The sequence below is a fragment of the Buteo buteo genome, chromosome 15 (genome assembly GCF_964188355.1).
Source record: "Buteo buteo chromosome 15, bButBut1.hap1.1, whole genome shotgun sequence".
Classification (NCBI taxonomy): domain Eukaryota; kingdom Metazoa; phylum Chordata; class Aves; order Accipitriformes; family Accipitridae; genus Buteo; species Buteo buteo.
In genome coordinates, this window is record NC_134185.1 from 667,823 (window position 1) to 688,353 (window position 20,531).

At 39.0% G+C, this 20,531-nt stretch overlaps 1 protein-coding gene across 1 annotated transcript in view; it reads right to left on the reverse strand.

The window, feature by feature from the left end:
* The window catches only part of KHDRBS2 (KH RNA binding domain containing, signal transduction associated 2), a 273,194-nt gene that overhangs the window by 158,362 nt on the left and 94,301 nt on the right, over positions 1-20,531 (reverse strand). The window contains exon 3 of the mRNA XM_075047019.1: positions 19,261-19,407. Within this exon, the coding sequence (XP_074903120.1) occupies positions 19,261-19,407 (147 nt within the window). The remainder of the gene's footprint in view (positions 1-19,260; positions 19,408-20,531) is intronic.

Here is a 20,531-nt window from a genome sequence, read left to right on the forward strand (position 1 = left end):
CCTGGCCACCAGCCTACGTCCTACCCAGCTCGCTTCTGTACTGCAAGCATGAGCCAAGAGCCTTGACTATTTGGCTCATAAGACAGCATGATGGATTTACGACCACTACATGATGCTGTTTGGGAAAGCTAAAAAATGGACAAATGGGAATGTTTATCTCAAAAAGTTAAAGTTTTGCTTTTCTTTGATGAAGGTACTATTTTGAGCCTCCTCTTGACCAAGAAACCAGTTTTCACATAGCTTGCAGACAACATCTTTAAAGCCTGTACGCCTCCAATTTCTTTCAAATTTTTTGATTTCAAATTTTCTGATACACAGATGCCAAAGCTGCATTAGCCTCATTTCTTTAAGGAAATAGGAGAAAAAAACATTTCTTATTATTTTTTCCCCTTACTATATCATAGCAGAGTGCTTCATTTACAATTTAGAAAAAAAAAAAATTAAAAATGATAAAGATTTAATGGTACGTTAGGCAAGATTTCGCAAAAACTCCATCTTTTCCTGGAGCGTATGAACTAACAATGGAAAGTCAGAGAGAAAAATGGTAAAGCAATCACCAAGTATCTGAAAATTAATACACTGCAATGTGTATTTATCACACTAAAGAAAATAATGGAATTATTAAGAGTAAACATTCAATATTTAATCAATGTTAGAATCTAGTTAAAAAGACAATCATTACCTCTTATTTGATTCACGAATAACCTGCTGCTGATACACAATTTTAAATATCGACAACTGTAAACATCCCTATACATGAAGGGAAATACTATTTTTACAATATTCATTTCTTTGGGACATTTGTGTAATTTGGACAATTCCGTATGGGCCAGTCATCAACTAGCAGATGTTTCCTACATCCCTTTGGTAAATGCAGTCCTACAATGCGAGCTAGTCCATTATTATGCCATTGTCTGGCTCTGTCAGTTCAAGATCTAAGTCTTTCAAAAAAGGAACCATATAGACTATTATGGAGTTGGGGGACATATACGTGGGAGGGGTTTACACTTCCATTCCTAGAAAGTACCCTATTGCTTTGCAGGGACCTTTTCAGGAAAGAATAGGATTCTGTTCCCAACCCCAGTCACATGAACTTCATGAAAATGAAACGTCATTAGCAGCACTCTCAGAAATCTCCTGAGGATATAATCTCCAAATCATGCTTTTTAACTAGGAAAGATACTGTTCAGTTGTTCCCTAATTTATATTTACAGCCTTACAATGTATAAATTTAACTAGCAATTTTGCAAAAGGAGAACATACCTAAGCAAACCCTATTAAAGTAATGAGACAAAAAGAGTGCTTTTTATTAACATCAACGCTTTATGGCAGTATCAGGCTCCATCTTTTCTAACTTAACCTTGAAGAAAATAAATTGCTTCTCTGATTTTAATTCAACTAGTAACTCTCCACTAAAATATCTCAGCCCTACAATTTCTAAAGCCTTGCAGATCTATTCTTTGTAATGTTGACTGCTTCTCTGAGCACAATGAGCGCTCGTCAAAGCATGAAGAAATTATTGTAATAGATCCCTGACTTCTGGGCTGTTTATCAGTGCTATGACATCTGTCCATGGAGACAATGTAGTCACCTTTATCCCTTATTCATACACATAAACCTGGAAAACCTTTCCTGCTATACACAGCCCACGGTAAAGATCCAACACAAAAGAAAGCAAGTCTTGTGTTTCCCTGGGACATAATCCCAGGGTCTCACTCTGTTAACACTGTTACTGGAGGAATTTGTACTCAGCGGAACTCTACACTGACCAACTGCAACAAAAACTTTGGCATGGTCCTAGGTCAAAATGAAATTTAGTTATTCTCCTTCTTGTCCAGCTTCAACTATTTCCCACAAACTACATGTATCACCAGGTAGCTTTAAACTGCATTACACTGCTTGGTATTGCATAATCTTCGTACTATATTCCCCAGGCCAACAAAAGAAGTCAGAATTACTGTTCCAAAAATGCGATGAGACCCTAGTCTGAAGGCCTTTCAAATCCTCTCTTTTTCTCCAAAAAAGCAAAAGACCCCTATGGAAGACCTGGATAAGAATGAATATATAGGAGATGATCAGTGAACTTCTGAAAAGACCTTGTAGTCAAACTGTCATTCCCAGGAGAAGGAGTCCCAACTGAAGCAGTCCCAGGAGACTGATAAAGACAGCCACACTAACTCACAACAGAGGTTCATCTCTCGTTCTCCAAACCCAAGCAAAGAGCAACGTTATTAAAGGCTGCGTCTGCTGACAAGTACTCATTGTAATTTCCTTGATTATCTACCTAAGCATTCCCGAATCATGCTAGCAAAATTGTTGCAGAGATGTTTTGAACCAGGAATCTCTAGCAACTATATCCTGCTATTTTCTCCTTTCCTTTCCTCTGGCAAGTATGAATGCATCCTGCCTTGCCTTTCACCCATCCATGGCAGGGGAAGCTCATTCCAACACTCTCCTTTAACACTGAAAGCATTTCTTTTCCACCTTTTCATGGTTTAACCCCAGCTGGCAACTAAGCCCCACAGAGTCGCTTGCTCACTAACCCCCCACCCCTGTTTATAAGCTGAGCATGACGTCCTCTGGTGTGGGATGTCCCTGGGGTCAGTCGGGGTCAGCTGTCCCGGCTGTGTCCCCCCCCGACTCCTTGTGCCCCCCCAGCCTCCTCGCTGGTGGGGTGGGGGGAGAAGCAGAACAGCCCTTGGCTCTGGGCAAGTACTGCTCAGCAATAAGGAAAACATCCCTGTGTTATCAACACTGTTTCCAGCACAAATCCAAAAGGTAGCCCCATACCAGCTACTAGGAAGAAAATTAACTCTATCCCAGCCAAAACCAGCACATTCTTCACCCCTCATTCCACACCATTTACATCATGCTGAGGTCCCACACTATCCATTACATTCTCATCAACCACCACCCCCCTTCCCATCCTTTGATAAAACACACAGATATCATTCCCATAGTCTATGGACCACCCCTGTAAAATGTCTGTAAAATGTCCATAAATGTCCACAAATGTCTACAAAAAGTCCACTGAGTTCATTTAGTCCGTGACTTTGGGCTCCGTCTGTTAGGGTGGTCACTCAGGACAGCAGAGGTGGTGTGTTGCGTGGAGTTACTGGGCACCAAAGCCAGCTCAGGTCGGGTTGCTGCTGCACTGGCTCTGCTTTTTGTAAGGCTTGTCCTCCATTGGTTCAGATGGTTCCTGCTCTAGTAATTCCTATAACGTGCAACTCAAATCATGGGCTACAACAATCTAAAGGTATTTCCATTACAATCTCCACCCCTCGTCCCTTTGGACCAGACCACAGGGTTTAACATTGCAATGGACTCCTCACGCTGCCCCTGCTCCAGCTTGGCCTTATCCACAGCCTGCAGTCCGTTAGGGGTGTACCTGCTCCGAGTGGAGCCTTATCTGTGAGCCACAGTCTCTCCAGGGGTACACCTGCTGCGGCAGAGACTTATCCACGGCCACAGTCACTTTAGGTGCACCTGCTCCAGCACGGAACAGGTGTTTTAAACTTTTATATCCGTGATCTCCCCAAGCTGCAATGCCTAGGAGTCTCTCAAGACATTCTGCAATGGTGAGTAATGGTAAGAGTTGCTTATTTGCAGATATCCTGAAAAGATGTAAGTAGAGGCCAGCAGGCTTCTCTTGCCAATACCCACCTTCCAACTGGGGTGCGTAAAACTTCCGATCTACCTCTCCCTCCATTGTATGCTCTTTAGTGTTTGGAATTGCAAACACGAAACATTGTCAATGAATATTCCATTTCCAATAACATTTGTCAAAAGTTACTGCTCCTTGAGTTTGACTTAGACCAAGCAATGATCAGGGGATGCTCTACCCTGTGCCCAAGTATTGCACAACCTTTTGCAAATAAATACCCTGGATAACTGAATACCCGATTGCCACCCCGCCAACACCCTGTAATCCAGTGACACCCCGGAGGCAAGCAGATTTCATTAGCATTAGAGCTTTGAGATTTTCTTCTACTCTTTTAGTTGGTAGAATTAAAGAAATAAATCTTATCATAAGACAGATGTTATTATAAAACCATCAGCTTGCATAGCAAGATCTTTTGTTTTGGATCATCAGAGTCATAGGTCTCCAAATTATGGAAGTGCATCACTGTGAGAAGAAAGCCACAGGCTCTGCTCCTCATTACGAGGACTGCATATTGAGCTTCTGTTTAAGTGTCATGAGAAAAACCGCAGAAACAGCCCTGGGAACAGGGAGTCTAAGCTAGGAATTCCTCCTGTAGCAATGTGCCCTTTTCACTGGGTTACAGCATCAGCCCCTTTGCGGTCATTTTGCCTTTGCCCTCTCAGATCCTGCATTCAGAGTTACAGTGTTGTCTCATTTGAACAGGACAGAAGGGGAACAGCTTAAATTTCAATCTTCCCTGCAGGATGGTGGCTACAATTGGGCACTAAAACCTGATAGCTCTGAGACCCCCACATTCTGCCTGCTCACTTGCAAACTTTTCACCACTCCAGAATAAATGAGCTAGTCTTTCTCAATGGCTAAATCCGTGAAAATTCTTACCTATCATTTCCTACCATCCTCACGCAACTGCTCACATACCAGATCCACCATTATTGTTTCCTGTGGCAAATTTTGGCCATGAACTTGGTGATTATTTTTTTGTATTATTTTTCTGTTGTTAACCTGCTGAGATAATTACAGCGATGATATTTAAGTGCATAATTGTATGTACTTAATCTTGTGTAGGTTCACCCAGGTTATCAATGGAAGTATTCTGGAGTGGATAGTTGATGATAAGTTACCTCAGAAGAATTAATGCATTTGTAATGGCTAAATCTGCAGGCTCTCCACATTTTTGTTCTGGAGCATAAAATAGTGGGAAGAGCCCAGACCAGCTCATGTGACTTTATGTTTGTGTTGTGTAGGTGCCAGTGCATTCGGGTGTGTGAGCGTGTGCAGCTCTGTATATAAATGTGTGCCCACAAGGCTAACACTGTTCTTCAAGAAAGAAGTATTTTCAGCAGAGCTTTTATGGTTTTGTACTCTTGGACAGCCATCAGCAGTCCCTTACCCAAGTCTTCTAGTAATACTGTTTCAAATCTTAACTGCAAGAGGAATATTTTTGGATGGTTAACACATTATGAAATGAATTGATGAAAAAAAAAAAGGTACTAGCATTGTGGTGAGTAAAATTCAGATTTATTTCCTATACCAACTACAAAGTATTTGTATAAATGACTAACTTTGGCCCCCCTGAAAGCTTTGGTCATGACTAAAGTCCCATCTTATTTCTGATGAAGTACTCTGTCACTTCACTACTGTATTTTCTTTAAAGTAAAACTGATCAGATTTCATTTAATACTGATGTCTATGGAAAGAAGGAAGAAAGTGCCATTTAGTGACTTTTTCTCTGAGACATCTGGTATTTTCTATTGTGTGTTTGATCTTTCCTGCCAGCTGTGCTTATTCCTGACTTTTCACCATCCCTGCTGTTCTAACCCTCCCCCAAAACCCCTGACCCTGCTGAAGAAAATATGGCCATTACTGCGTGTTGATTTGGGGGGGTGAGGTGGGGTGGGGTTTTTCTGGTTATTTTTTTGTGTTTTTTTTTTAATTTTACAGTTAACAGTTATTTCTCAACCTACATACATCAAAAGGTGATGTCATCACGCTTGCCTTCTCACAACATCTTTGCAGGTATTGTGACATTTTAAATAGTTTTTTTAATAGCAATGAGCAAAAACTCAAATGGGAAGGAAATTGGACCCTAGTTGGTCTGTCAATCTCAATTAAATTAAAGCTATTAATATTCCATCAAAAGTGTGAGCATGCTGTAATAATTGATCATAATTTCTCTTTGAAATAAAGAGCATACGAGGCTTAACGTATTAATGGCCATGTGTAATTTTTGTGGGGAGTTTACCAATTGTTGCATATGCCCTCCTATGAAATGCTTCCATCACACATAAAATGAAAAATATAAAACTAAACAATATAAAAAAGTATTGTTTTCTCATAGATGTTGGAATTCATTTTTCATAACTAAAATAATTACAATATTTATGCTACAGTTCATTTAAAAGCTACCTTTCCTGAGAATTTAAACAAAATTTAAGGCACCTAAATTTTTCATAGATGCTGGAACCACAGATAGTATCTTTCTACTGCTATTCATCAATTTTTTAATTGTTTTTTATTCATTTAAACTAATTTAATTAATTCCCCTTGGTTTTCCTTTCACTTTCCCATCCTGTTATTTTTATTTTCTCCATTCTTTTATGCCTGATATGTGGTCCCATCTCCAGATAGCAGAGATGGGACAAACACCAGCTTAGAGGATCTCAGAGAGAAGCTCACTGGTGAGATCTAGCAGCTGGCACACAACATGTAATGGTACCCACAACAAAGTGCAGAAAAGATCCCCTTTTTTTAAGCGCTATCTAGCGGGGAAAGAGGAGACAGGAAAATGGTACTTTACTGCAAGGACAATGTTCACAAGAGAAGATTCAGGCCCTCAGATAACAGAAGTTAGAGCTTTCTTCAGGCAAAGGATGGAGTGTAGCTGTGCATGTGTTACAGACCACTTCATCCGCGCAAGAAAACAAAACGTTCCTTAAACTTCTGCTCTTACGACATAGGAAGAAAAAAAATGTATAATGGGACTGACTTAATCTTGGGGATATCTGCTAGATATCATAACATGGAACTGAAACAAAACTATAATCTTGCTAAAAGAGGCTAGGTTGTAATTGCTTAAAGAAAAGACTGAGTTGAATGTAGAGGAAGTCCGCAGTGAAACTATCCTGACAGACAGTGTAGGCTTGACGTAAAAATTAGTTGATGCCTAGGTACACACTGATTTTGGTATGTTTTCTGTAATTGTGTATCGGGAATACTAGGTACATTCAACATTTTAGAAGGGTGACCCTTTTGAAACTTGAGTTGTTCTTGGCATACCTCTCTGGGAATGAGAGCCTGCACCCAGAAATGTTCCTGAAAGCTGGGAGCTGTTGAAGAGCATCCTGCAGGCTGCCCACATAACCCAAATGTCACAAATATTGAAAAGGCAGCACTGGGCAATAAGCTATTTAGGTGAAATGCCCATTTCAGAGCAAAAACAATGTAAAAATGATAGTAAGAAGGATGGACAAGTATTTTTTTAACGTAGGTGACTGATAATGGAAGCAAAAGATATCAGTGAAATGAGGGTCATCAGTATGATTAAGGGCAACATACAGGCATTTGGAAACACAGTATGACTATTCCCTTCAGTTCTCCTCCACCCCACTCCAAAAAGCAGGTCAAACAGAGTTATGTTTCTAGATGAAGTTGTAAAGACTGTTACAGAAAACACTGAGACATTTAACTCATGTTTCAGTTCTGTATTTGCAATGAAAACTGAGGTGTTATTTATCCCACCTGATGTGGATAGAAAGTTTTACCTCTCTAACAGAATAGGAGGTGAGACTGTTTCCGCTGTATGCAATCATTTCCAGATCAGCCACCTCAGCTGCACTTCTTATCAGCTGATGTCTTGATTTAAAACTGAGATGGAATTAGCAGGGATTACACTGCATGATTTGCAAACTTGTATTACGGTATTGTTATTTTTAAATTATTATTATTATTATTATTTGAAAGAAATCAAAATGCAGAGCAATGTCCTCAGAAATCGCTTCCTGGCTCAACACTATTAAATAGCCTTGCTAACTATTTGGACAATTATATGAAATCTTTTTTGGTACTGCTCTGTAAACTAGTGGGTGGTAAAAATGTGAATGCTGAATTAATATCACAAATCTACGTGGTTATTCTGACTACAGGGTCAGGATTCAAGAGTTGACATGAGAGAGCAGTCAAACAGAAAAAAAAAAAAAGTCTTATGAAATGAGGCTTACCAGCAACATGCTGTCTACTGAAGAACTGGTCTGAGGAAACATCTGATTTCTTTGACACCCTCTCTCTCTGAAGACCAAAAGGGACAACCAACAGCTGGAAAGAGGAAGAGGTGCTTTTAATGGGGAAAAGACACAGAACTACTGACTGGAAACTGAATTTAGGGGCAAAACCCTCCAACCTTGAAAACAGACACAGTTTCCTACCAGTAAGGGTAACTAGAGCTTAGAAGGAAGATGATGAATGCCAGATCATCTGGAGCACTTGAAGTGAGATTTGATATTTTTCTGAAACATGTATTTAGTACTCCATTTAGAAGAAATTCTACCAAACCATATGGACTGGGACTCGAAGGGAATAGTTGTACTTCCTGTTTTCAGAAACCGTGAATCTATAAATTCTCCCTTGATTTTCTCTTCACAAGTTCTGGGAACAGAGAACTGCCTAGATTATTCCCATCACAATCAATAAATGTCTAAAGAAGATGTGCATAAGTCTCTCAGAAGAGTCAAGAATACCAGGCAGATGCATTCTTTCATATCTTTATACCTATTTTCCCCAGAAATATTTGTGAGCCACAAGAAACCTGCCACCCTTTGAGACAGGACACCAGTCGGTTTATGCCAGTAGAGAGAACCTCTCAGGTGCACCGCATAATGCTTTACTCATGTACACAGAAGGAAAACTGCCAGGTTTAGTATCAAAAAGGGCTTCTCCCTCCCTTCCTGATTCTTGGTCTCTGATCAGACTGGTTGGAATGATTCATTTGTCCATAAATAAAAGTCCTGAGCTGCGCATTCAGGCTGCCTTCCTCACCTGCAGCAGGTGCCAGGCAGTAGCAGAGCACTTGTCCTGCAGAGCAGGATGCACAACTAAAACTGGGGGTCTCGGTATGAGGGGAGCTGGATGAAATTTAGCAGCCTAACATTATATAATAATAGGCTACACAATATTATAGTAATACGCTTTCTAATAAGTATAGCAATATATATCATTATACCAAACACAATACATAAGGTATAATAATATATAATAATATACACAAACTCAATGTAGAGTCTCTGTTCCCTCTGGCCTTAAACTACATAAAATCACTTCTAGCACAGAACTGATTAAAGGGCTGAAGTACAAGTCAAGATTTAATTGATATACTGTATGAATAGCCTTTGACTATGGCTCCTGGATAGAGTAATTTACATAAAAACAGGCTAGGGTTTGGCAGAAAATGAAATACATTCAGATTTTGTTTGTTTGCCATTTTAATAATAAGGATATGACTCAGACAGCTGTTTAGTTTGAAATGTGACACAGGAGAAATTATTTTTTTAAGTGATATTGCAATACGTGATTGCACTACAAAACAAAATGGGCTTTTGCATTCCAGCAGAAGATAGGATCTCTGACCATGCAAAAAGTTGAGCCCTGAGTAAAGACTGATTAACCAAGTTAAAACAGAGATCCCTTTAAACATACTGCAACATATTCACACTGTTTGGGAGACAGATGGAGATGGTAAAAACCCATTCTCATGCAGGTATGCAATAGCATATCAGGGACTCATACCATTTTATGACATGAATCACCCACTGTACCACATTGAAAATGCGGTAGTGAAGCAGACTGTCAGGATTCCCATTGCACAAATATTTTTCAGAGCTTTATATTACCTCTGTCTTTAACTGCACCTGCTTTCAGTTTGGTATGCAAGCTCCTACCCTGGATGCAGTTCGTTTTACAGACCGATATAAATCTATGAAGTGCTTTTCAAAGCAAGATACACAGAAAAGTGTAGACCAGCCAATATCCAAGGCTCAATCTGTCTTTCTGATGTGTTTACAGGCCGAAAAGAAATCTCAATCAAAATCAGAGGAAAATCTTTGTTTACATTAGCATTCGTTCGTTTCACCAATTTTTAACTGATCAGTTTAAGGACAATGACTGGACAGAGATTATAGCTGTTTATTGTGTAACTTAGCACCATGTTACCTATGCAAATGCTCTTTTTGACACTGAGGGGATTTTCTTAGTCCCTCTGAGAAACAGCTGTGGTTTCCTGAACCTGCTGTAATTACTGTTATTATACACCTCGATTGCTTTTCCCCATCTGTTTTAACTCAGTGGCCCATGTGTGTTTGGCACCTAAGGAAATCCTACAGACTAGGGACTTGTGACTAGATTAAAACAGCTCAGAACTAGTGTCTTTAGAACAAAGCATTATTTATGCCCTTCCTCAAAAGTAACAATGATGTAAAGCAAATAATGAAAACAATGAACAGCTATTAATTGTCACTTTAAAAGTGCTTTTTTTTTTTCTCTGCAAAGTTCTCCATGACCTTTTGAAGCCCTCACTGGTTGGAAAAAGTCACCTGCCTGTGACTCCCTGCCAGTTGTCCCACTGACTATTCTTGGACAGTATATGTCTATTCATTTAACCCTAATCTTAGAGCCTAATTAAGATCCCAGGGTCAACTACTGTTCAATATCTTACTTTTGAATTTTAACACAGTTTAGAAAAGTGAAGAAACAACCAAAAGGAAAATTCTGAAAAATAAGGACTTTCCATTGTTTTCAGTTCCTTCTTGTACTGTCCTGCTCAGGCTAACTCTGTGGTAAGTATCCATTATAAATAGAAATGGAAGTATCTACCTTAATCAGAAATAGCCACAGATCCTGCTCAGCTTGTCACACTGTCTGCTTCTAAAAATTTCTCACTTCCTCCAGTCTGGCCCTAAACCCTCTGATTTTCAAGAGTGCTGTAATCGAGGTGTTCCTCACTGGGTCATTCACAAGTCATGCAGCCATGAAAATTATGCTGAAGTTGAATTAGTGTCCAACAGACACAAATCTTGTTCTAGCATGTCTAAAGCAGATCCATTTTTTTTCCGTGTTTAGTTAGTAAGAAGTGTAAAAATAAACTGCCTGCATCAAAGAGTTTTCAAACAGCTGAGAGACAATGGCAAGCAAGTAGGTAGATAGTAATTGTACTCAAGTCCTTTAAATGGGAAATATGAGATATTTCCTCTTGAGCATGCTTTTGTTGACTTCTGCATCCATCCTCAGCCTTCCTCTCTGAACAACCTCCTGCCTCTATTCACTAGTGAGATTCTGTCCCATCGTTCCCAGCTGACTCCCACTTACAGCTTTGGGTACCAGACTGCCCACCTCCTCTTTCTCCATAAGGTCTCCAGTCAACTCTGAACAAAACTGATCACTAGGCTCTAGTGCCATCATATGACTCTTCAGAAAGGTTATGCTTCATATAGACTTTCTTTTATAAACAGGCTTATGTCCCTATGAGAGTTTCCTTTTGGTTTAATCTTAAGTCACCAATGGTTTCCCTTTGTAGTCAATGCACATACTGAATGTATTCAGGCTGTTGTCACTGGTCTTGTAGAAGTCTATTCTGTGGATAAATGTACCTTTATCCTTCATACAGATAAATTCTGCACAGGTTGGTTGCTTCTGCATGGCACAGAGCAAATGAGACATCCATTTTTAAAGATCTCCAGGGATGGAGATCAAAACTCTCATCAGCCACACCAAAAGTTGTCAAAGGGTAAGAGAGAGCACCTTGTTGATTAGCAATTCTCTCTTTGGTTACAGCAGAGAGAATATTAAGGATAGCTGGGCTGTTTTTATAATATTCTGTTTTCTAGGGGAAGAGTTTATTGATTGATTAAAAAAATCTGTTTTGCTCATCATATTTATAAATTATATAAAAAAATTGAATAGTGAATTGACAGTATTTCATTTAAAGTTATTCAGGGCAATAAAAATCTCAAGGTTACTGCAAAGAATTGCTGAAAGATCTCATTATACTCCATTAGAAAGAAAACTGGCAGAAAAAAAATGGAGTGCTAACAAATGCAAAATAATTCACATGAAAATAATTAAACTTAAGTACTGATAAACATTAAAATACTGAAAGTAAATAGCTGTAAACTAGCTATATTATCATTCAAGAAAGATGACCTGGATTTTTGACAAATGCCATTCGGAAAACATCAAATCAGTGCAAGCGGGAAGAATGGTGGACAGTAGTAGAAAAAAACCTGACACTAAACCATAAAATAACACAAGACCCATTTCATTAGCGTGCTGCTTCTTGACTGTCAAGATGAAGCTACTGTGTGTCGTCCTGGCCATCCCATCCCAACAACAACAAAAAATGTGTAAGCTAAGGAAGACACAGAAAGACGTGGAAAGGATAGTCAGAGGTATGTCACAGGGATAATCAGAGCTACCTCCACTTCTGTAGAAGAGAAGATGGGGGGCTCAGAAAAGAAACAAATCCAGAGCAATGTACAAGTGAGGATTGGTGTTACGATTATTCATTGCTTTTAACCATGCATGGAGATGAGGGCACTCATAAAGTGTTAAGCAGTGGCTTTAAAACAAGAGGAAGTGGGCTTTTGAGTTTTTTTTGTTTCTATGCACAGTGCATAATTGAACTGTCAAACTCATTGCCACCTTATGTTTTTCTGAGGCCAAAAACTTAACTAAGGTTCAACAAAGCATTTGACAAGCTCAGGGAAGAGAAGAAAGGTCTACTGCAGGGTATAATGCATGATGGTCTGGATACAACCTTGAAAAGATTCAATTTTTGACTGCTGGGAGCTGAAAGAACACAACAGAGGAAGATTACTCTGTATTTGTGCTTTTTCTTTTATGCTTTCCTAAGTGAGCATAACTCGTCATCCTCACAACTGGCTACGCCGATCTTCGCTACATTAAAAAGAAATACATATAAAGTTTAAAAATGCCACCAAAACCTTCTCTCTTCCCCTTTTTTTGGAAAACAAGCAAAGAAACAAAAACCCAAAACAAAGTCCAAACCCCAACTCACTGCCTGGGTATTATTTGCAGTATGCTTTTCAATTTGAATTAAGGCAGGAAAAGACATCTTTTATTTGAGTCTACCTCCACGAATGAATTAAACCTCAAAAATCCCATTGTCAGTTTGCTGAAATAAGTGAAAGAGAGATAAAGTAACCTGGCTAAGCCACAAACCAATTCCTTAAAAGAGCCAAAATAAATAACTCTTATCTCCTTGCTTTCAGTCTTACGTTTATAATCCCAATATTGTCCTTTTCTTTCCTCATATTGATGGCTGAAAAAAAAAGGACTAATATATATGATGGAAACACATAACAACATCTCACACATCTTTTTTTTTTTATCATTACAAAGTAATTCTTTGCATGAAAACCAATTATTTTAGATACAATTTTCATGCCTGCTTTTATATAGAACCACATGGAATTTTGTTTTCAGGCCATGAAGTTGCAGCCTCTTCACCGGGTCAAATACCCAACCTTTATTGATGGCATGATTGGCCAAATTGGTACTCACACACACAGAGCTCTTAAATGAAATGCCAGATGTGTAGGAGGGTCTGGTGGTCCCTCTGAGGCGCAGGCGTTTGTACAGTCTAATGTGCAATACCACAGCCAACTTCTTGCTACATATTACAGACCTGCTATTAAGAAACCAGGAGCAATATCATAGAATTCAAATTTCTCTGCGTGAATTTTATCACCTACGCCCAAATAACTGCTTCTCATCTGCCACTGGTGAAAAACTTACATCCTAGCAAGAGGAAGCAGCAAGACAAGCCTATAAAATTGCTGATGAATACAGACTCACCAAGCAAGTTGTAAATATTTCTTTAAACTACAGCCATGACTCAATAGTATGCTCAGATTAATCGTCAGTGTAAAATGCCTGATCAGGTTAATGACTCCGGATAATCTGAAAGGCAAAACAAAGGGCTGGCTCTGGCAATAAGGCTGTGCCTTTTATATTGATTCCTTTGTGTGTCACAGAGAGATAACCAAGGGATTGGTTTCACAGACTAAATATGTCTCTGGCATATCTAAAATGGTCTTAAACCCCTCAGAGTGGGAGTATCAACCCGTAAAGCACAGGTGAGGCTGTGAAGTAGCTATACCACCTTGAGGCAGCTGGGGAGTGAAGCCTAGAAAAAGGTCCTCATTGGTCTGGCAGGCCACAGGCGACCCACTCGTCACGACGCAAATTTAGACACTTGAGGAATTACGTGCTCTTTGTGTTGCTATCCAATTTATAGTTTCAGAGCAGAAAGAACCAGTAGTCTATATCACTAAGAACGTAACAATTCAGTCAGTTGAGAAGTACTGGAGTTTAATTTTCAATTAAAAAGGCCGTTTTGGTGTATGTCTCCACCCCCAAACCTCCACTTTGAGGGATAGCTTTAGGGTTATTTTCATCACACTTAAAGTGAGTGATTCAAACTATGCAAGTTCTGCTGCTCAACCGGCCAACATAATGGTTAAGAAAAACACCAGAGTCTGTAAAAAGTCAAGAACCACTGTCCACAAGTTATGATAACTCTCTTGAGTACACTTGTGTTTGAACATATTTATATGTGTTAAATGGTATGTAAACAGAGATTTCATGTTATACTGTAGCACAGAAGAAATTCAGATGGCTAATAAAAAATGTGCAAAATATATGTCATATACCTACATGAACTTGTTACGAACCAGTCAAAACTGTGTTTTGCCAAGAAATTTTTACTGTGTACTGTATATAGGACAATACAGCCAGCACAACATGTCATAACAGATCATTAGTAACTTTGGTCTGTAGTATGTATGAGTTACTATATAGAGAGTAAATGTATGTTTGAAGTAAAACAATTTCTTCTGAAGCATTAGCTAGAGAAAGACCTTCAAGGGATTAAACTCAACTTTAAGATTATTAATGATTCCCACTGAAACAAACTGCTATTGAAGTTTGTTTTCAATTCCCCCCAGATCTGAATTTTTTCATACATACTTCTGGTAAGAATAACCTCCAGTATGAAATTAGTAAATTTTTATTTCACTGAAAGGCTCTTTTTCCTCACTAATTTTCCATCTTTATTTAGGAAGACTGAAGAGCTGATGCTGGAAGCTGGATCAGTGAGAACACTTATTCTTAAATGACTTGTAAGAAAATTATTTTAATCAATGGTATGGAGCAAGGGGAGATAAAAGGATTTAAGTTAACTACTCACTAAGAGATTTAGGCATCTACAAGAAAGTCTGGAAGTCACTGTAGCCTGAATTCACAGCAACAACATAAAAACTTTCATTCACCTGCTGCCTCATCATGCTAATTCCTAATAAAGGAATCTGATCTGATCTGATCAGCACCCTCAGAAAACAGAGGTATACAGGCAGATGATAACGAGCGATTGTCCATCAACTGGACTGCTTTAAATGACCATGTGTTTATTCCCAGCCCTTGAGTGGTGCCAATATGCCTCAATTTAAATCGGATATAAGTGGCTAGGAAAATGTATGCAAATAAGTTGAACAGCAGCTCTTAAAGTGGTAATTGGTTCAATCTCTGATCATCTGACTGCACGGTTGTAAACACTCTTTTTAAAGTGGTCGTGTCACTGCAGCTGCAACCTGCCCTCTACATAATAGCTCCCTATTACAGAGCACTCACACGTGAAATGAATGATCAGTATCTGCTTCCCTCCTCGTCCCAAGGGATGCTAACCAAGTCAAATAAAAATGCTCTGCTTAAAGGGATAAAACGGTTATCAGAAAAAGATTTTGCATGTGTTAGGAAGCACAGAACTCCTAAAGATGCTATAGCCCCTTACTGTAAGGAAATAATAGCTTGTTCAGAAAATATATTTGTATGTTTGGATGTAAATCAGAATGATACAGTCGTATCTGATAAGAATAATGGAGCATTTCATTGCTTGTTAATAGTGAAGAAAGCTGCACGGCATTTAATAGCTATGAACCTTTTAAAATCAGAAGAGCTTGAAAAGCTTCTAACCTATTTCCCCCCAATATTGGCCATTTTAAACATCTCCCCTTCTAGTTCACTGACCCTGCATCCCATTCTGAGGCACTGAGACATAACATCAGCCTTAGGTTCCTCACCCAGTCCTAGGTCCCTGGCAGTCTGGGGTCAGAAGTACTTGGCAGTCAGATACCGATGGATTTTATCAAAATCTGTGTCGGCCACAGATGTCCTCCTTCTAAGCATCCCTACTGTTCGTACTTTCCACATAGCTAATACTGGATAACTTACATTATCTTAACATCAGTTCCAAATTTGATCTTTACCCTAAACACTTGACTTGGGGGAACACATCTTGGTTTTCATTTGGTTGCCAAAAAATCGGTGGAGCAGGCAGTTCGGTGTTTCGAAACTCCAAGGTATTAATCCTATTTACTTAACCGTTGGTCTTTTGATCTGTCATATTTCGATTATATTCAAATTTTCATATTGAGAGTAAACATCAAAATAAAACAGAGCACACTATCTAGATAGTAACTGAATACAAGACCCCTCCGGCAAAAGCCAAAGTTTTGGATAAAACTCACAAAAGATCTAGCAAAGTCAGCTGCAAAGTAAATCTTACCCAGCAGTTAGCAACACCCCGACGGCAGCTCCCCCCCAGAACTCAAGCCGTTTGCAAAACGGCAGCAGCAGAGAGTAAATGAAGCCGCTTGGCTGTAAAAGCCTGTCAGGCAGTGGGTGATCTACTGAAGGCTGCAGATGCTGGGGGCTCAACCATTCCCTGAAATGCCTGTTGGAGGGATCCCAAGGCAGCACCTGAGGCCGAGCTGCCTGCAGCTTTGAAACGTGTTAACATGTGGAACAGCCAGTGCCGACAGCGGTACTTAGCTTCTACCTCTCACTTGGAGGTGAGATCTTCACTAGTAAAAATTTTGATACTATTCTTGGACAAGGTCTAAGGTGAAAATGAAGTGATCAAATTTAAATCAAAAGTACTTGTTCATTAAAACTTTGCTTCAGTTAATAAATGTTCTTTTTTTTTCCTCAGTCCTATTCCACACTTTTCTCTTTTTCTATTATTACATTTTCTAGGCACTTATTTTAAAATTCAGTCTCATTAAAACTTACAGATTAAGTATAAAAACATTATTCCATCTTACTGACACAATCAGTGTAATTTCTGAGGGGAATATTTCACTTAAACTTCACAAAATTTATAAGCAATGTTGAAAACTCATTTGAATAGTTTATTACATCCTTGATTTGGCATAAATAAAACTGTTAGGTTCTACTGCTTTCACCCCTGTCATGCAATTCTAGTATTCACTACTGCAATAAATTAGGTCTTATAAACAGCAAAACATCATAAAACAAATCCAAGAGATGCTGTAAATAAGGAACAAAAAGGAAATTATCTAGTGGAAGCTTTTTGAGTGTAAACCCCTTGACACATGTTGTAACCAGCCAGTTAATAATTGCTTTGTAAATTGTTGTAAATCTGAAACAAAGCAGAGGGGATAAAACTAACACACAAGTCATAAAGTACAATTGTTACTTGTTTGGAGTGATTATTGCCGCTGACAACCAAGTTCAAAATTTTGTAGCAAAGAACCTGTTTTTACATCTCCTCCAGTGTAGCTATTATACTTGTGCTGGAAAACACGTATAATCCTTAACAATAAATAATGTGTCACACAAAATACATGCTTGGGCAGATGCTGAATATTTACAATAGCAACATGCCACAAATTTTAACACCAGTCTCATCACACACTGCTCTCTCTCCCTTATTCACCCAGAACAGATTTCCTCAGGTTGGACAGAATACATAATGGATTTTAAAAATCCAGGGGGTCATAGGAACGGGTACCATCATCACTGCGTCGTGCTATACAGGAGCTCTCTTCCAGAATGAAGAGGACATACAAAGACAACTTTAAACAGGAACCTCTTACAGAAACATATTAAAGTTTGGCAAAGTCATGAACAACTAGAAATAGGGTTATCCAAAGGACAGAGACTGGCAATCTTTGTAATTGGCCTTGTTACCATTTTTAGCTACAACACTCCAGACTTTTCAGGAACGTGTTACTTAACTATAAATTTTCTTCCAGTGTTATGGCTTGGCAGATCTTCACCATTAACTTGCAGCCAAATTGTCATTCCATCTTAGGTTGCCAGTATTACAACACTGACCTAATTTGACCCTGGTATTATATATTCAACACAGAGTAAGAAATCATGAAAAAAATGCTTTCTTGTCTTATGGTTATTTCCCAGAATTTGAAGTGGTATTTTATTACCAGTGTTCCCAAACTGGAAGCATAATAAGGCGATGGAAAAGGAGAATCAGAAAGATAGAGTCAACTTGTTAAAATATAGCTCATTTATGGGCACCCACTTGGTGCCAACAAACTTTATGATTTAAAACAAATATCCAGCTGTTTATTTGTAACAATTTTAAGTTACTTATTTTGTTATCTTAAAAAAAGTTTAGTTACTCTAAAATATTTGAACATTTTCAATACTGTACTTAAATACTGTTCTTGTAATGTATTCTCCTTTCCCCCCACCAAGAAGCCACCACCAAATAAAGCGTTTAAGTTGTGCCGTGCAAATACGTGCATGCCTCACCTGAACATCTCTAATCTTGGCTTCATATTACTCATAATAAAAAGGCTTTCATTGAATCCTTCCATTATTATCGAGAGATGTGAACAGTTATTGCACTTAATTTTTTTAATCACAAATAAAAACAAGCTCCCATTATATTTTTCTTTGAGGAATGCAAATTCTGAACATTTTTAGAGTCCTAAATAGTCTCAGGATAGACCTCAGACGATAACTCACATAATTCTAGTACTACACAAAGCAACCTTCACTTAGCTTTTAGCATGCATATGCTTAAATTCTAGGACAAATTTTAAGTATGAAAATATCATGGAATACTGTATAAATGTGAAGAAAATAAATTTCAGAGTTTGATAGAAAATCAATAAACAAAAAGGTAAATATTTCAGAAAGTGATATATTTAAAATAAATCGAACTGAAAAGGTTCCCAGCTTTAGAATAAGTTTCTGAGCTCTCCTAGCTGATGGAGGATTGCTAAACTGTGGTCTGAGTCATGACAAGCTGTCTGAACAGAAATGTCTGAGGAATGTTTTGCTCATGCTCTTTGCTCCACAAGAAATTCATTACTTCCATTAACAAGATATTTGTATATATCATTAAATATACAAAAATGTTTTTTACAGACTTAAATATTCAAAAATCTTGAAAGTGTACTCAAATACTAATGACGAATGTCTGCAACCAAAAAAAAAAGTAATCCACCCTTCCCTCCAAAAACCAAGAAATGAAAGCAAAAAACAATGACAAATGGAAATAATGAAATATCTAGAAAATACATCAGGGGATCAACTGTGACAATTAATGGCCTGTTTGGCATCCCCTGAGATGAAAGAATGAAAGGTGAATCTTCAACAGGACTTTTTTTTTTTCCTTGAGCTAAAGGTGCTTAAAGAAGGCACAAATTCAATCCAGCAAAACTAAAACCAGTCACAGAAGAATGCTATAAGCCACTTACAGGAACGAGGAATTTTTTTATTTCTTCCAAGGCATGACTCATACGAGAATACGCCTCTCCAGGTGGAGCAAACACTTCAATTAATACGTGAAGCTCATCACTCAAGTGCGCGTATTTGGCTTCTCCACTTTTCCTTAGTTCTTCCTCCTATGAAAAAAGGGTGGGTTTTTTTTTTAGAACTGGGAATCTGCTAATTTTGCATTGATTTAGCATTTACAGAGAACATGACAAAAGGACATAATATAAGCAGACTTCTAAACCCCTTGAGAAATAAAAGTCTAGTACAAGCCACTTAAAGATTTAAAAATCAATTTTGAGTGTTTGAATGATAAAACCAGCATAATTATCATCTACAACAGATTTTAATCAGCACAGTGAAAAAATGCTAAATACTCCAGAAGTGAGTACTGAAATATTAAATCCATAATGGAGAAGCTGCATTAATCTCTCTGAATCTTAGCTGTTCACAAAAAAATGCATGTGGGTTGGGGCAATCCCAAGCACAACTACAGGCTGGGCAGAGAATGGATTGAGAGCAGCCCTGCGGAGAAGGACTTGGGGGTGTTGGTTGACGAGAAGCTCAATATGACCCAGCAATGTGCGCTCACAGCCCAGAAAGCCGACCGTATCGTGGGCTGCATCAAAAGCGGTGTGAGCAGCAGGTCGAGGGAGGGGATTCTGCCCCTCTGCTCCGCTCTGGTGAGACCCCACCTGCAGTTCTGCGTCCAGATCTGGGGACCTCAGCAGAAGGAGGACATGGACCTGTTGGGGCGGGTCCAAAGGAGGGACACGAAGACGATCAGGGGGCTGGAGCCCCTCTCCTGTGAAGACAGGCTGGGAGAGTTGGGGTTGTTCAGCCTGGAGAAGACAAGGCTCTGGAGGAGACCTTATAGCAGCCTGCCAGTACCTAAAGGGGGCCTACAAGAAAGCTGGAGAGGGACTTTTTACAAGGGCATGTAGTGGTAGGACCAGGGGTAATGGCTTTAAACTGCAAGAGGGTAGATTTAGATGAGATGTAAGGAAGACGTTCTTCACCATGAGGGTGGTGAGGCAGTGGAACAGGTTGCCCAGAGAGGTTGTGGCTGCCCCATCCCTGGCAGTGTCCAAGGCCAGGTTGGATGGGGCTTTGAGCAACCTGGTCTAGCGGAAGGTGTCCCTGCCCATGGCAGGGGGGTGGAAATAGATGGTCTTTAAGGTCCCTTCCAACTCAAACCATTCTATGATTCTATGAACTAAAATAAAGATCCATTTAACCATTCTGGAGCACTTTA